Raw genomic sequence first — 17,514 nt, 5'->3', positions numbered from 1 at the left:
GTCAAAATAAATTACGTTCTAGAAATAAACCACAATTAGAGAGAAAGTTGCATGGCTTCTGGAAAACGTGAGTGCATTCCTGTGGCCTTACGGGTGGTTTTATGTGCAGATGAAATTTAATGCAATATTCTAAATTTGTATGATCCCCCAAACAGACTTAATTTTTACCTAGAGTTGTTCCACCGTGTGAAGCGCATTGTGTCCAAAAGGCCTAACTCCTCCTGTATTTCCCAAAATCCCCCCCACCCCCCCATTCCTTTCCCTCGGTAGCAGGAAGAGGGGAAGAAAGGCTGGGATTCCCTCCGCGAAGGGATGAGGATGGAGCAGAATAGCTTCTCGGGAGCCCTGGTCCCTTCCCTTGACCCACACCCCAATGGGCTCTTTGCAACCAAAGCCCAGAACGTCTGGGCAGCACCGTGTGGCCTGGCCTTGTGCGGGGTCTCCTGGGGGTCTTGGGTGTCCCTGGGGGGGCTGAAGAATGGGGGGAGTTGAAGTCCCAAGACGCGGCTACTGCCTGGACAGGCTGACCGGCCTCTGGTGCCCACCAGGGGGCAGAAGAGCACTGATCCAAGCCATTCAGCTGATTTGGGACTAGTCTGCAATCCAGGCACTCTGCTAAGTCACGGTGAAGTTCCCTTCCTTTAAATCATAATGTGGTTAGTTTGTGGTTTAGGGCGATGATGGGACCTTACAGTTGTGGCTTCTAAGCCGTGGATGAGCTCAACATTCTGCAAGCCATGGTCCCTGGGTCTTCATTGCTGGCACTGGCAGGTAGGTGGGATAAACTGTCTTGCAGGAGTGTGTGTATCAATGGTGGGTATGCCAATTGATTGTTATTTCTGCACAAAATCAGCTTTTGTTTTGCTTGGCTTTTGAAAAGGACGAGTTTCCTCCAAAGGGAAACCATCCACCCCCGGCTCCCCTTTCCTCCTCCCTTCTCTTTCGACTTCTTTGGTTTTCTGCCGGCTCCTAATTTGAATTGTGGTTAGTTTCCTTAAGGCATCCTAATCATCATCAATAATAATGTGCTTTATGTTAAGTCCTTGTGTAAACACGGGTTTAAGTTTTAAATCTTGGCTGGGGGGAAAGGACTGCGAAGCCTGCGTTTGTCTGGGCCAAAGTTTTTCTTTAAGGCGGGTGGACCTCAGGCTGGGCAATTCCCCAGAGGTGGCTGGGTAGTTCTGGGAGTTGAAGTCCACCCATCTTAAAGTTGCCAAGGTGGCAGGATACTGGCCTAGAGACCTACCTGTGCTTCAGGTGTTTTCAATTCTGCAGTTGCCTTGCTTGCTTTTTGCTGGTTGGATTTGAAAAAGCTTCACCTTACAGAGGGCATCCTCGAACTACAGCCGCTGGGCTGGATGCAGACGGCCAATGCAAAGTATCAGCCCATGGAGTGGTGGGATGAAAGGCAGCTGCCAGCTTGTAAAGAAGTGCTTTAAAAGTCTTTAAAAACAGCCTTTAAGATGTTTTTCAATTAATTGACCCGCTGTTCAAACAGTTTGAGGATCTCTGCCTTACAGGGCTGAATGTCCCATCTTGTGGAATAAAGGATATAAAATGCCTAGTGGGGCAGCCCAGCTCCTCTGGCACTCCTGCCAAGTGAGATGCCCCGAATTGCATTGAAAAGAGCTGGGGGAGCAGTGGCTTCCACCCACCCCTTGAGAAATGTGTATCCTGATTTCATGCAGATCCCTGAGTTTTGGGTAATTCTGGAGAGTGTTGGAAGGTGCTTATTCTGGAGGTGTCTGCAGCCGAAGGTGTAGCTCTTGCTGAGATCCGAGATGTCTTCTGAAACCCTTTAGGTGACTATTTTGGTACCTTTACCTAACAATTTTGATGTTAAAAGTCTCTGTTGTGGTTTAGGAGTGCTGGAGAACTTGATGGATAGTTCAGAAAATGCAAAGTGTAAATATAGTCTGGCCTTCAATCAAGAATAGAATTTCACTTAGTGTTCCTCAGTGCATTTGTATGTGTGAGAAAGACACAAACTCAAAAGTCTTAATAAAAATATGTATTGTACGATGATACATAAAATTGCACATTATCTCTAGGAGACCATCATAAGAGACTCTTCAAACCTGCAAGTTCCTTATAAGTCACTGTAGGAAGGAATCAACGCCTGGAGCCCTCCAATAAGATGAGTTCCCCCTGATTTCAGAGTAGATAGTATTAAGAGTATTTCATCTGACCTTCCTTTTGCCCATTCTCTGCTTGGAGTAGCTGCCTTCAGCCTGGCACAATTCTTAAAACCTGAGTTGCTCGGTCTTCAGTCCCAGAGACCCAAGTACAGCCCAGAGCCACCATTCTATCTCCACATATTCCTTGGAAGTCAGGTTTAGTATAGCTTATTTTAGACTTAAATAGAAGAGGTGAAAAAGACAAGTAATTCCTGCTAAAATCAGTAGGACTTCAAAGAGAACTGAATTATGCCTTTAAGGCAGGGGGTGGGGTCTCCAAACGTGGCCACTTTAAGACTTGAGGAGTTCAACTCGGCCAGCCATGCAGAGGACTGTTAGGTTTATTAGATTTATATGCCGTTTATATGACTGTTGACGCCCACAAGGCTTAAAGTTGCCAGGTTTGGAGAATCCATGCTGTAAGACCTTAACATAAACACTTAAGTATCCTAGTGATCTATTCCTAACATCAGCAGTAATTATTTTATGGGGGCAGGAAGGAAATTCATCTATTCAGTAGATAAACAGTGGCTTTTCTGAGGCAGATTATTATGATTATTCATAAATATCACATTTAGGTGCTATAATCCTAAGCAAAGCCCAGAACTCTCCCAGAATTTATTTGATTCTTTGGAGGGAGATCTTTGTCTCCGACCATTAAAATCCTGTACAGAAGGGAGAAGCGCCCTCTTCTCTTTGCACCCAAGGGATCCAGAAACCCAACTTGGCCAATAAACAGAGAGACCAACGCTTGGCTCATCCAGCTGTTAAGGATATGTAAAGCTTGAGCACTGCAGCGGTTTAAGCTTTGGAGATGTTCTCCTCCTGCTCCTCCTCCTCTTCCTCCTTGGTGACTGCGGGCTTGTAGATCACCCCTTTCTCTTCCTTGACCCTTCGGAGGCTGGGAAAGAGAAGCCTGGAGTTAGCCAAGGTGGAGGGAGGAGCTGGGCATCAGCAATTGTGTCCCAGGGCTGTTATTTCCTGAGCTGGAGTGGCCGAAGGGGAGTGCACCAGAGGGGACACTAAGAAGGCGATCAAAAGGGATTTGAGTGCAAATACATGTTCCAACAGATGCATGTTCACACCACAGTTGGGGTCCCTTTTGATCAAGTGACCTGCTTGGAGAAAGTCAGGATGAGTGGGCTTTGGCATTTAGCAATAGCAATAGCACTTAGACTTATATACCACTTCATAGGGCTTTCAGCCCTCTCTAAGCGGTTTACAGAGTCAGCATATCGCCCCCAACAACAATCCGGGTCCTCATTTCACCCACCTCGGAAGGATGGAAGGCTGAGTCAACCTTGAGCCGGTGAGATTAGAACCGCCGAACTGCAGATAGCAGTCAGCTGAAGTGGCCTGCAGTGCTGCACCCTAACCATTGCGCCACCATGGCTCTTTCTCTGCTGGAGTTGGGAATTGTCCCTTCTGGCTGGGTAGTCTGACCCCGGATGCTTTCTCCTGGCTCTTCTTCTTGGAAGAACAACAATCTAAGGATTGTTCAACCTTTGGACTTTTTAAGACTTCTGGACCTTGACTTCAAATCTGGGAGTTCAAATCCACAAGTCTTAGTTGTCATGCTTGGATAGCCTTAATCTAAGCCAAGGATGATACCATTCCTAATGCAAAGGCTGACCAGATGTCTCCATCTGTCCTCTGTCTCCTTTGGAGCCGCTGGTGAAATGGCCTGAGCGGATGTCCAAACAGCAAGCGAGGAGGTTGCTTTCGGACCCGGGAAAGGGTAGGAAGGCCAGGGGCTCCAGAAGGAACGTTTTGTTCTGGGTATTTCAAGGCCCAAGGAGATCAGGACTGCTCAGAGGGCAGGAAGGTGTTAACCGAGGGGAGCCAGGACCCCAAACAAAGAGGAAGTGGAGCAGAAGTCTTACCTCTTCCTCCGAATCAGCCAGAAGGCTACCATGGTGACAAAGACGATGCCAAGGACACTGGCCAACACCACAAAGAGGACAAAACCTGCGGTGGGATCAGGTGGTTGGAGGAAAAAATGTATTAGTAAGTCTTGTCCGTAGGAGAATTTTCCTCCTTGGGTAAGGTGATAGAATTAGCAATAGCAATAGCAGTTAGACTTATATACCGCTTCATAGGGCTTTCAGCCCCCTCTAAGCGGTTTACAGAGTCAGCATATCGCCCCCAACAACAATCCGGGTCCTCATTTTACCCACCTCGGAAGGATGGAAGGCTGAGTCAACCCTGAGCCGGTGAGATTTGAACCGCCGAACTGCAGAACTGCAGTCAGCTGAAGTAGCCTGCAGTGCTGCATTTAACCACTGCGCCACCTCGGCTCTTTTTAATTAGCTCTTGAGGCAAACCCCAATGAGATAAGTAGCTTTCCTGGGACATTTTCCCATGTACTTTTATCAGGTGAAATAAAATGAAGTGGTTAGGGAGAATTTTGGAATAAGAGCTGGACTCCTGAAAGGCTCTTGAAATTGTGCGACTGAATGATCTGCTCTGCTCTCTCATTGTAAGAAGGGGGTGTGCGTGTGTGTGTGCGCTTGGCCAATTGTCTTTAGACCACGCGAATGAGGGCCAATCATCTCTCAGAAGAAACCTTTGTAATTTGCGAAGGTCTAGAAGAACCAAAGAGATGCTGCTTAAACCTTTCCAATAGGTTGATTCTGAGTTAGTAAAGTTAATATGGCTTGCAGAGCAGGAGGTTCTCTTGCAGAGGAGACAGGCGGGAGAAGAGGATCAAGAGGTCAGTAGATTCCAGGTGTTATCAGAGCAATGGCAGTTGCAGGTGGAAGAGATGGAAAGCCCAGTGGAAAACCGAGGAGGAGGGTATTTTGTGCCAAGCGCTCTTGAGACAAACATACCTGGGCTGCCTTCCCCGGGAGCCGGATCTTGAGAAAAGGGAGAAGGAAATTGTAAATGCAAAATCACAACAGTATCACTGAAATGACTATGGAGAAAGACGACTCTAAGGGAAGGAGGCATTTCACTCAGTGCCAGTCCTGGGTGGCAGGGGAGAGAAGGGCAGCTGTGGACCAACTGGCAAAAGTAGAAGTGGAGGACAGCTGGGTCATCATCTTGGCCACCCAGCCAAGTCTCTCTGGTTTTCCTAGAAGCTGGGGGATTCTGGGACTTGAAGTTCACACATCTGCAAGCTCCCAGGTTTTGGAAACACCGACCTACAAAGACCTCACTTCCAGGGTCCTCTGTCCCTGTGGACCAGCCCAAGACCCTCGGCCACCCCCAAGCAGCCACTGACCTGGGTGGCCAAGGCTCTTGGGCAGCTCCTGCCTGGGAAGCCCCACCAGCCCCCGGGAGAGAGGACCCTGGAAGTGAGGCCTTCGTAGCTCAGCGTTTCTCAAACCAGCCTCTGCGACCCCATTGCAATCCTCCTGCCTCACTGGCTGCTTTGCCGGAGCACTTTCAGGAAAGGAAACGCACAGCTTCGTCAATTGCTATGGGGCAGAAACCATATCCCCAAATTTCAGCCACCTCTGGAGCATAAAACTATTGGATCAGTTTGGATTTTTCCCCCCCATTTCTTTTAGTCCCGCTTATAGCCACAGTGCCCCTTCTGCATGCTCTAATCCGAAGTGCCACTCTTGGCTGAGCTGACCTCATCTGTTTCCAGTTCTTTCTTCTTCTGTTTTTTCAGGCCGGTTCTTTCGGATTAAATAAACAGTGAGGTCTCCACAGTCACTCATTAAGAGCTGCCTTACGGCCAATGCAGGTCGGAGAGACCCTGGGAAGCTGGTTGATGCCAGCGTCTTCAGGGTTTGCCCTCGCCCAGTGCTTTTGAAACAAGTGGCTCGCCAAGGCAAGCAGAAACCAGTCGGAGGCACAAAGAACTGGGCACGCTGTGGGCGTCGTCCTGGCACCCACAGCCTCCCCTGGGTCGCAAAGGTTCCTGAACTGGTTCTCACCTCTCGCCTGTCCTTGGAAAAGGGTGGAGCAGAATCCAGAAGGTGCCCGGCGTTCTTGGGGGGGAGAAGATCATCGCTGAATCATGCCGGACACGGTGCCAGAAAGTCACTTCGAGTCAAGTTCAGCAGAGGGAAGTTGGCTTCCGGTTTGGGCCAAGAACTCGGTTTATTTGGGAGGCACGAGAGCAAATAGAGAGAATGCCTCCCCCCCCCCCAGCATCTGGGGCTTAGATGGGAGCCTTGCTGGCTGCCCTGTGACTCCAGATAAAGCCCAGATAGACCCGGCTTCTCCCCCTTGAAGTCCCGGCTGAGGAGGGGACGCCCGCCCTGAAGGGCTAGTTGGGGAGGAGATCCCTCCCCAGAACTGCTTAATGCTCTGCCCGCCTTGCTTGGTTCTCCCTGAAGCACATCTGCCTGTCCTTTTCCCCACAATGTTTGGGCCCCTCTGGTTTCCCCCGGAGCTCCGTGGTTGATTTGGACTTGGGTGAGAGCTGCTGCCCTGGGCTCAGGTTTGCCTCCCCAATAAATTGCATAACTCTGAGACTTGAAAATAGGACAAAAAACAGCTCCCTCCCCTTCCTCCCCCCCCCCGCCTTGGATGTGTGCTGGATGTGTTTGTGCAGCGCCTTAAGCAGGGCAGTCTCAAGAGGAATCCAAAAGGTTGCCGACCAAAGCCCCCGCCTCGCCTTTCCTCTTCCACGCAGGAGAACCGGCTCTTGCAAGACCCCCTGGCCTCCTCCCAGATTGCCTCTGCAAAATTTTCTACGGGCTGCGCAGCAGCTGTCCAATTTCACTTACACAGTGTGCAAGGTGTGTATAGCACAACTAGGACAGCCAACGGTGCTCAGCCCAGGAAGGTTTTCATCACGGCCTTTGATGCTTAAAGGAAATACTCGGTGCAAGGCTAAGAGCAGAATTTATTGCAATTTGTGAGCATTGCCAAAATAGAAAAGAATACAATGATCCTGGCGTTATCTTCCCCTCGGCTGTTCTTTCCCAAACCAGTCATTGCTTGTATAAACATCGTCATATTTCTACATACAGATATATTCAAACTTGTTTCAAGAAAAAAAAAATTAGCCATCTTTGTCACTCTTTTGTTTTGTAAATTACAACTTCTTACGTGCAACCCTAAGATTTCCGCTCTGTTTTGCCAACAAGCCTCTCTTGGGAGGGACTATAATTCTCTTCTGACCCCGTTGCATACCTGTGATTCACAGGTGGGCTCGCTCTATGTTGCAGGCCTAGAAAATCAGAGTTTCTCAACTGAAAATGGTGGAGTTCAACTGCCAGAATTCCCCAGAAAAACTGATCTTGGAAGTAACTCCAAAATCAGCCCCATCCCTCTAACCCTGGTCTGCTCAGCATCACTTGTGGATGACTGAAGTGGGGTCTGTTCATATAGTCTTCCTGCCCTGCTCAAAAGAACCTGCTTCATCCCTGCTTATTCATAACTTTGCACTGCTCTAGCTATCACAGCCTCCCTATCTTTTCCTCCTGTTTCTGCCCTGGCTGGTCTGTGTTGTGTGGTTTTTAACGAAGGCTACTGCTGGGTCAGTCCTGCAACCCCCAACTAAGAGGCTTGAGGCTGTGGTTGGAGCTTCCCGTTCCCCCCTCAGATGGCTAATTTTTGCACCCATGACGGTGGATTTGGGCAACCCAGCGTGATGAGCCTTTCCTGCTTTTTACGTGTCAAACTCAACCTCTTGCAGAGCTTCGTCTGATCCTTTGAACCTCCCCAGAAAGAGTCTCCCTGCAAGGCAAAGTTGGGGTTTCTTTGAGATGCACAAGAGATGGTCCCACTGCTTCTGCTGCTTCTGCTGAGGACTAAGTGCCCTTGGTCACCCCGGGGAGACGGGGCAGGTTATGGGCCTAGGAAGGAAGGTGCTAGAGCCAGCAACTCAGGAGGGAAGAAGAGGCCATCCCGTTTAAGATCTACTCTGGTGTTTCTCAACGGGGTCAACTTTAAGACATGTGGACTTCAACTCCCAGGATCCCCAAGGCTGGCTGGGGAATTCTAGGAGTTGAACTCCACACGTCTTAAAGTTGACCCGGTTGAGAAATACTGGTCTGATTGACGCAGGGAGCTGAGTTGCTTTAACCCTTTAACCATCAAGATGCGTGTGAGTTTTGTTCCCCAAAAGGTAGCTCTTTTCTCTTAAGTGCCCCTCCCAATTTACAACAAACCGTAATAAGGTTTCAGTACCCATACCGAATTTTGCTCAGGCTAATACATTCTCCAGGGCAGGTGTAAATATTTTACTGCCCTCGGAAATAACACCCTGTTATAAAATGTTTACAGGTTTCCCCCCCCCCCTCTTCCTCACAACTCCTGCGCTATCACAGAATGAGTGTCTGGGACTGTTCCGAAAAGCAGCATTGAAGGGGAACAGATGGGTACGTTTTTCCTTATGGGTCAATAAAATTACCCAGCTTACATGGGAGACCCACCCCCGCCCCTAAATTTTATCCCTGGTTTTATCAAATCTTCTAAAGGGCCTCTGACGACCAAGGACTCTTGGGGCAGCCTGGGGCACCGTCTTCCATCTGGGCACCTTTAATTCTAAGGTTGCTGTAACCGCTTTGCTCATTTCCATGTTCATCCAAAAGTACCTTGTGATTCTATGCAGATGTTATTGTTTTGAAGCTGAAGTTGGAATCCGTATTTTTAGAGAACGTCTACGGTGTAATTACCAGCCCTCGCAGACACAGCAGGGTGGACTCTGCTTCGTAGCCTCCCCCACATGGCTGCCCCCTGGGATGCCAGTCTTGTCCACTTGGCCTGTAAACTGAACCCAACCCATGGAGAATCTCTATGGAGATCCTCAATCCCCCGGGTTGTCCCAGAGGTGTTTTTTCCAGAGGGCAAGTGGACTTTCACGGGGTTTTTTTTTCTTTGAAAACGTTTGGCTTCTCCTCCAAGAAGCTTCTGCCATTCTAACTGTAGAACTGCTTGAACCGAAGAAGCTTCTTGGAGGAGAAGCAAAATGTTTTCAAAGAAAAAAAACCCAAGAAAGTCCAGTTGCCTTTTGGCAAAAGCGCCCTTGGGGTGAGAGCCTCTCCCAGCTTCGCCTCTCGTTCAAGTCAGCCTAAGGCGCCATCCTCATGCTGAATCCTCCTGGCAGGCGGGGGGCATTTCCTACCTTGTTGGAAGGAGACGGAAACCATCCTCTCGTCAAATTCCTGGACTCTCCGGAAGTTGTCCACCATTTTCAGAGGGGAGGGGTCGTCTGACTCGGTGCAGTAGAGGGTGGTTTCGAGCGCCAGCAGCTGTGAGGGGAGATTCTCCGGTCAGCCATTGCAGCTGCGGAAGGAGAGGGGCGGCTACTCTCTTGGGCAAAGGGCATTTCCCCCGGGTGAAGGTCGCCAGGCCTTACAGGGCGAGGGGCTTCGACCATTGATTGCAATGGAAACAACTGTATAAAAAGGGCGTTTTCCTTAATTCTGCAAAAATCTACAGTTAAGAAGAGTCTGAATTGGCCTGATTCTTATGAAGGGAATGGACTGTGGAAAGTGGAAAGGGTGCTGCAATTATATGATATATTCCTTCCTTCATTCTGTGGCTCCCAGTTAAATTAACTTGGATAGTTTTATTTTGGGGGAATTAAATCCTGAAAGGAAGAAACGTCTGTTACAGGATCGGCCTTCATCAGGGCCCCAGGAAGCCTGCAAAGCACTGAAGGGAATTCTTCTTTCCCCCCCAGTTACCTGTGAAATCGCTTCCGTTCTCTGGATGTAATCTGTGCTTGATGGAACTTACCTGTCCCACTGAAACTTCTACGGGTTTTCGGAAAACCGTCCAGAGGACGCTTGGATAGCATGGTGGTGTGGTCAAAGAGCCTTCATAGCGGTAGTAGTCATCCAGTCTCTCTGGGAGCAAATCTCGGACGTTGAAACCTGGGACGATGGCTTCCTGGCCTGAAAGAAAACAGCCGTTTCATCAGCTGGGCTCAAAGCAGTGAATTGCAGCTGTCTTATTTTGATTCTGGATGGAACATTCCCTCAATATTTATCTTGCCCTTTTCTTTAAACTTTCAGATAATTCAACTCAGCCAACTGAGCTGGGGCTCTCCGCAGCCAGCCCTGGCAGGGGGTGGGGTTACATCCAGCCAAAAATCCAGATGTTTTGCTGTAAAGATCGAGGTCGGCCCAGCCAGTCCGTGCGGCCCCTGCTGAAAATCCGTATGTGGCTGAGGTGATGCTCTTGTCATCTGGACAAAGGCCACAGTTCAGAGTTTGTTTACTATCATTTAGGCAGAGAAAATCCGGACGGTGAGTCAGACAACCAGAGAGAGAGAGAGAGAGACCTCAGAGGATCAAACACTGACAGAAAATACCCAGCCTTGCTTGTAAACAGTTTAGTCTGTTCTGCCTCGTTCTTGTATTTTGTAAGTCAGATTGGTCTATGTGTACATATACATCTACACGCACACACCTACTGCAACTGTTCTATGTTGCAGATGAACCTGACGGCCAAAGCAAGAGATTGATATCTTCTCTTGGCTGCTCTGGGCCTCCTTCTCAGTCACAAATTCTTTCCTACCTTTGTATTTCACATGTTGGAAATGGCTGAAGATCTTTTCAAAGGACGGGTTGAAATCTCCCTCCTGCAATGAAACGGACGGGGGTCATTTCCCATTGGAATAACGTTGCAGTCCCTGCCAAGCAAACGTGGGGCCACCGGTGGGCCTCAGAGCATCTAAACTGCAGGGCTCGATCCTGCAAGAAAAGCCCCTTGCGCATTCACATAACGGAGAGGGGTGCAAATTCAGGGGCTCAGCAACTGATTGCAAACTGACCCAGGAGAGGCATTTGGGTTTCCGTCTGGGAAGCTGAATCCTTTTGGCCCAGCGCTTTGATTTATGCCTTCATTTGTTCAGCAAATGAATGGCTGGTTTTGTGGACAGCAGTGATTTCATTTCAGGGCAAATAAACCCTCCTGACTTTACATCCGCTTTCAGAAAGTCCTCCGCTGCTCTTGCTAGAAGAATAATAATCATATCTTGCGCTGCGTGATTTCTTTGCCTGCACTCAAAAATTCTTAAGAGTGGCTCATTTGCAAAATAATCACTCTGGGAAAATAACCTCAACGTTCTCAGCAACTGAAAGGGGCTGCAGGAGAGGAGGGGTTTGACATCACTACCCCAAAGCAAAGTCCTCTTGAAGCTCAGCTGGGGGCTTCACGGACGCTTCTATGAAACCACACAGAGAAGGACAAAGGTCCTCCAGCAGGAACAGGAAGGATGGGCCAGTTTCACCCATGGAAAGGATGGGCGCTTTGGACTCTCAAGAGGTCCCGGCAGGACCAAAACCACCAGGGGAGAAGTGAGCCTTACCTCCATCAGGATGGCCAAGACTGCCAGCCCGTTGGGCTTGTCAACTGCCGATTTCAGATCTACGTACTGCTCGGAGTTGTAGTGGACAATATGCAGCTGCAAAAGGAGAAGGAAACGGTCACTGTCATTTCTAGGGCTTAACCGCTGGGAGATCCAGGCCTCCCAGTTCCCTTGGCTGAGCCCTGAACTGAGGTCTTTTGTCTTCGTTGATGACCTTAAATTGGGACTTGGGGGCATCCCAGGCCTTCCCGAGACTTATAATTAGTCTGAGACATGAAACAATGTTGTGGTTATGAATTGGAGGAATTGAGGATAATGACAATTTGTGGCTGGATCTGCCCATTGTGTCGGGGTCCTGTGGCGGCCGTTTCTCTGGGATGCCCATGAAAACCGGAGACCCAAAACGGATGAGCTGAAGAAGGTGACTTCCCAGGCTAGAGAACAGGAGTCTCTGTCTCCCTGCTGTTCGTCTGCTCATTTTATCCCACGCAGCAATTTGTAAGTGAACAGAGGAAGGGGGGAAAAGGCTGCTCTTGGATTTGCTTATATCAGGATTAGCTGTTTGCAAACGGGAAGTTTGTTGGAGGAAGGAACAAATCAGGGAAAAGAGTGAAGGTCGATGCAAGTTCTTGAAGGGCGAAGGTTGGGGAAAGCCCCCAGAATGTTGTGTTGGTCAAAGGGTGCTCAGGATGGCATGGAGAGAAGGAGAGAAAGGAAAGGATAAAGGAGCACCCGTGGGGCAGTGTTTCTCAGCCTGGCCAACCTGAAGATGGGTGGATGTGAACTCCCAGAATTCCCCAGCCAGCAGAGTTCTGAGAGTTGAAGTCCACCCATCCGCAGGTTGCCCAGGCAGAGGAACACTGCTGCCAGGGCAGCCTCTCCTGTTCATTAGACATCTGAGGAAGGAAGCTGGGGGCCACGGCAACCAAACCCTAAGACATCTGGAGGGTGCTAGAAAGAAGACAGCTGTTCTCTCAACCCAACAGGACATAGCAGCTGTTCTATTCAAGATGGAAACCGTGAAAAGATCTCATGTGATGGCATTCTGGATCCACAGAAAGGAAAACCATCTCTAGCTTTGGCAAACCGATGCCCTGTTTCCTGGCCTGCCCTTAAGTGCAGCATCCCGCCAAAGGGCTGGAAGATCTTACTTCAGCCGCAAAATGCCTCCCGCTGATCGTGTGCTCGGATCCTTCCTGCTTGTTCCGATTTCCCCAGTGTAAGTGGAGTTGCGCTGCTGAGTATTGGAAGGAGAAATTCCGGATACGCATGGCCGAAGAGAGATTCATTTTTACTACAGAAGAAGAGAGGAAAGAGGAGGTGGAGTGGACACACGGCAGCATTAGGCCCCCCAGGAGATCCCTGAACTTTGGAAAGGGCCTGAGGTGGCCTTTCTTTAAGGCTCAAGCATTGAAAACCAGGCTTCCCCAGCTTTGTGCCTCCAGATGTGTGAACCTCAATGCTGTGATCCCTAGCTAGCATGGCCTGTGGAGAACATCTGGAGGCCAAGGATATGGCTTGATTAGTCATGCTCCTGGCCCTTCAGGTTCCCTCAGAGTCTCCCTCCTCCGTCACTGTTACCTGAATGGCCATTGTTGGTCAAGAGGAACTTGACCTCCGAGGAGACGTTGTAGCCTTCCAGCTCTACTGGCAGAAGGGCGGAGTCATAGTGGAGGATGTCATTGTGGAAGTCAATGGGAGACTGGAAGACTCCTCCACAAAAGGGATACTTCTTTGGCCACACTTTTTCCCCATCAGGACCTACGATAGAAGACCTCCAGATGCTCAAGTCAAGGTAGCGTTCCATGGGTCCCTTCCCCCCCTCAGCCGCCACCCCTTGCCACAGGAGGCCAGCAGGCACCAGGCAGACAATGAAGACCCTGCAACTGGCAGCCCCCTCCCCAACTGAGTAACTATCAGGTGCTTGAGAAAAAGCCAGGGGAAAGGATCGGGAAGATCCACTTCCCAATTCCTGCTGAGTCAGTCTCTCTCTCTCTCTCTCTCCTCTCTCTCTTGGCCTTGCCCACGTCTGAGGGAGACGATGGTGGCCAGGATAAGACTGGAGGATCAAGAGCACCTGAGTTCTTTGAGCAAGAAAAAACCGGAGGAGCAAAGGGTTCCTATCTTGCCTCATCAGCAGAATTGCCTATTCTGCACTTTCAGCATTGATTCATCGTTGATCTGGGAGATACGTAGCTAGTTCTGCCTTTCCTAAGAATCGTGTGTTCTTGCACAAATCCTTTTTTCTCAGGAAGCTCCTCCTTTTAAGCCAGAGGCCTTCAAACTTGGCAACTTTTAAGACTCGTGGGCGTCAACTCCCAGAATTCCCCAGCCAGCATAACTGACTCTCTTGTCATCCCGTCCTCTGCAATCTCTCCACTTAGATCAGAGGTCTTCAAACTTGGCCACTTTAAGACTTGTGGACTTCAACTCCCAGAATTCCCCAGCCAGCATAATTTACTCTCTTGTCATCCCTTCCTCTGCAATCTCTCCACTTAGATCAGAGGTCTCCAAACTTGGCCACTTTAAGACTTAGTCCACAAGTCTTAAAGTTGCCAAGTTTGGGGAGCCCTGTTTTAAGGCCACACGGTTTCTTATGTGAACAGCAGGGGCCTGACGGAGGAGTGACCTCCTTGTAATAGCCCGGAGCCCTTGCTGAACTTCAACAGGAGTCTCCTCAAGGCAGGTCTTCAGCTGCACCTGGGTCACGACGCTGCATTCGGATGACTGTGGGGTCCCCAGTGGGAGGAGCATCCGCCAGGCTTAGATGGCTTCCTGAAAGGGTTTCCTTCACAGGCTGTGTGCGGAGGGGGAGACGGTAGATGCCTGCGTATGAAATCCAGATTGGGTTGCTGGGAGCTTCTGGGCTGGGAGAGGAAGCACCTCCTTTCTCAAGTGTGGCCCCAAAGCTCATCTGAAGTGGCTGCAATCTATGGGACACCCTCCCTGCAACAGTGGCCGAGCTCCGGGTATCTTCCCTGTGGGGTCCTGAGACAAGGTTGGGTTCGGGTTAGTCCCCCACATCCATGTGCTCAAACCCCAGCCGATGCTGTCCCAGGTGGTCTAGAGAAGCCCCAGGCTCCGACTGCTCCATTCCAACCGGTCTTCATTCAAGCCTCACCTGTCCCCAGGCAGCAGCTCATGTCGCTCACCTGGTGTGGTGGGTTCACCCAACTGGTTCACCTGGTAGGGACCTACCTTCTCAGCCACCACAAAACCGAGGTAAGAAAAGAGAGCCGATGTGGTCCCTTAACACGCAACAGGCAACCCAATGATGGCTTAGCATGGTCTTCTGCTTCCCCCAAGCTATGGGAAGGACTACTCGGTTCCCATAACACGCTCAACCACGAGCTGCCCGAAAGCAACTTAGTGGTTTTCCCAAAGTGATGACTGTGGTTTAGCCTTACGGAGCCTTTCCTTCTTCTCCCACAATGGCAAACTGATATGAATGAATGGGAGGTTTGTGCAGATTGTGGCACCGAGTAGATTCGGCTACGAACTCACTTGCGCCTCCTGGATCTACTCAGACTGGGAGCCACCCAATAGGACTTAATCTCACGAATTAAGGTGGGGACTTACCGATGTAGGACCACTTTGATCCTGGAAGGAAAAGGAAAGGGACATCAGCGTGGTGTTAAAGCAGCCTGAAACACACCCCAATTATACAAAACCAGAAGGGTCATAAAACCGCCAGGAATATTTGCAGCAGAACTTTTGTGCCTGGAGGGGCCTCCTGTTTCTTTTTTTCTTGAAAACATTGTTTAGTGAATAAACCTGATTTTGGAGCTTAGGTGGCCCCCATCCTTTCAAAAGTTGCCCCCAGGCAGCCCCTACAACTGAAGCCAGGCGCCAGGTCTGTAGGCGCAGATCTCGGAGAGCGTTTTGTGCCGCAACCTCAGCTTTGGAAATGTCCCTTTGGAGGAACAGGGAGGAGGAGAAGCAGCACAGATCAGATTACTCCCGTTCACCGAAGGAAACATTTCCTGGAGCATCTCGGAGCCTGGTTCCCTTTGCCTGCTGAGCCCACCTGCTCCCCCCCTCCTCTCCCCCGCAGCTCTCCCCTTCCCTTCCCGGGTCTCTCTTTGGAATCGGGACAGGCTTCCAATTTGCCTTTAACCGAGAGCAGAAGGCGGCTCTTCCGCGGACTTTGCTGCTTCTTCCGTCCGGGCAGGGAGGGGCAGCAGGGTCTCTGCAGAGGAGGGGCTCCACCCTTGCAGGGGTCTCCCAAGAGCCTTCCCCCCCCTCGCCGCCCCGCCGGAGTTTTGCCTTGTCTTTCTCCGGCTTCTGGCTGGAAGCCTCGACGTCTCCCTCCCCAGCGATCCCCTAGGAGGTTCCAGAAACCATCATCCGAAGCCGGCACTAAACGCTCTGCGACAGTCTGAGGGCAAACGCCGGGCCGGTCTGAGCGCTTTCCCCTTGCCAAGGGGAGGCAGCGCAACATGCAGCGATGTTGGGAGAGACGCACCGGCCGGCGCGAGGAAGAGCCAGGAGGGTTGGGTGAGGGTCGCTCCCAGCCCCAGAAAGACCCTCCCCGCCAAGGCATTACCGTTCACCGGAGCCGGCCTGCAGAGGTGAACGTGGAGCAGGAGGGCGAGTAGGGCGGCGGGCAAGGCGGGCATCTCGGGCGTCCTGCGGCTCCTGCTTCTTCGCTTGGCACCTGTGCGCTGCCCGTGCGGCGAGCCTCGCTCTGCCTGCCCGCCCGGCGCCTCCGCCCTCGCCCCCGAGCCGTGATGTCAGCCGACGACCGGCCCCCGGGAGGGCCCCGGGAGACGCCCCTCTGCCGCCCTCCCTCCCTCCCTCCCCCTGCAAGGGCCGGACTCCCGAGCCCATCACCCACCGCCTTCGCCCTTCACTTCCTTGTCTTTCGGGGTTTTCCCGACGGAGCGTCCGCTCCGCATTCCAAGCCATTGACGGGATTTTGGTGCCCGATAAACCCCTGGAGCATCAGGAGGGGAGCCCGAGTGAGGGCAGCTCAGCCTCCCCCCCCCATTTGTGTTCCACCTTTTCCTGGGCAGCTGTGTGGAGATTGGGCACTCGCACCCCTTAGGGGCCGGTTGTGTTGCCCCTAATCCCAATCTTCCTGGGGAAGAGCCGTCGCTTGCGGCTGAGCTGGGCCGGCGGGTGTGTGAGTGCGTGCGCGTGCGTGCGTGCACCACGGGGCACCTTCTGCACACCTGCGATTGGGGTGTGTGCGTGTACATTTCCCTGGGCTTTTCTTTCAGCCGCCCCGCAGCTCTTCATGCGGCTCCTGCCTTGTCTGCAGTTTCCGTGGGCCGGCAAAGGATGTGGAAGTTTTCATTTGTGTCCCAGGCTGTGCCCCCCCTCCCCCCCATTTCCTTCTAGATCTACCCAAGAGCAGCCCAAAGCTGCACTGCGCCCCGAGGGCCTGCGGTTCTCTTCACACTTAATTGCTGTGCAAGTCTCCAAAAGACCCCAACCCATCCCCCCCTCCTTCAGCTTCTCTTTGTGCAGGGATGAGGCCTGGTAGGGCCCTTTGACCGGCAGCCCCCAAACTGCAGCTCCCACTTGGCTTTTCTGCTCTTATTTCCCTGACAGCAACTGGTGGGTGGATATTCTTTGTGCTCTGTCCCTGACTGGTTTTGCAGCAATAATCTGGTTTCATTTGTGTCACCAGTGTACCCGAACTCCAATTCGGAAAAGTGTCCTGGAAAATAGAAGCAATTTGGCTGTGCAGTTATTCAAACCTACCATTAAAACAGAAAACCATCAAATTGCAGTGTTAGATTCCCAGGAATAGGAATGGGGTGAAAGAGGCAGCTGTGGCCAATCCAGGTGCTGCACGTGGGAGAATCCTTTGCTCTGCCTCCAATGGAAAGGTCTCTCTCAGGTGGCTTCAGAGGATGCGCTTACCTGGGAAACTAGAGGCGCCCTTAGAATCACCCGGGCATCCAGAGGGCCACCTGGCTGGCCTATTTCCACTTTGGCTTCCTGGCTGCCCCCTTCCCTGGGCTCAGAGAGGGAGACCCGTAACTCTTCTATAAATTTGATTAAACAAACGCTTATAGCCACCCAACTCACACAAAGGTGACTCCGGGTGGCTTGCAGCATTTAAAAAACTTCAGCAAGAGAAACTAGCCAAGTTCTGGGTCT

General features: G+C 51.1%; 1 protein-coding gene across 2 annotated transcripts; it reads right to left on the bottom strand.

Moving 5' to 3' along the window:
• Positions 1-1,996: 1,996 nt before the first annotated feature.
• Positions 1,997-16,101, bottom strand: CA12 (carbonic anhydrase 12). 2 transcript variants are annotated; one of them, XM_032233306.1, is made up of 11 exons: positions 15,950-16,096; positions 14,983-15,003; positions 12,985-13,164; positions 12,555-12,697; positions 11,404-11,499; positions 10,611-10,674; positions 9,828-9,985; positions 9,211-9,337; positions 5,009-5,035; positions 4,061-4,145; positions 1,997-3,078 (listed from the first exon to the last, which is right to left on the bottom strand). In XM_032233306.1, the coding sequence occupies exons 1-11, from the start codon at positions 16,020-16,022 to the stop codon at positions 2,979-2,981; spliced, it is 1,074 nt and encodes a 357-aa protein (XP_032089197.1). In that variant the 5' UTR covers positions 16,023-16,096; the 3' UTR covers positions 1,997-2,978. The 2 variants fall into 2 exon arrangements, with proteins under 2 accessions (XP_032089197.1, XP_032089198.1); XM_032233307.1 differs by lacking the exons at positions 1,997-3,078; positions 4,061-4,145; positions 5,009-5,035 and adding an exon at positions 6,967-7,820 and having other exon boundaries at positions 15,950-16,101.
• Positions 16,102-17,514: the final 1,413 nt, after the last annotated feature.

The sequence above is a fragment of the Thamnophis elegans genome, chromosome 16 (assembly GCF_009769535.1).
Source record: "Thamnophis elegans isolate rThaEle1 chromosome 16, rThaEle1.pri, whole genome shotgun sequence".
Taxonomy (NCBI): Eukaryota; Metazoa; Chordata; class Lepidosauria; order Squamata; family Colubridae; genus Thamnophis; species Thamnophis elegans.
Note: the sequence above shows the minus strand (reverse complement) of the source record. Positions and strands in the feature narration are given on the sequence as shown.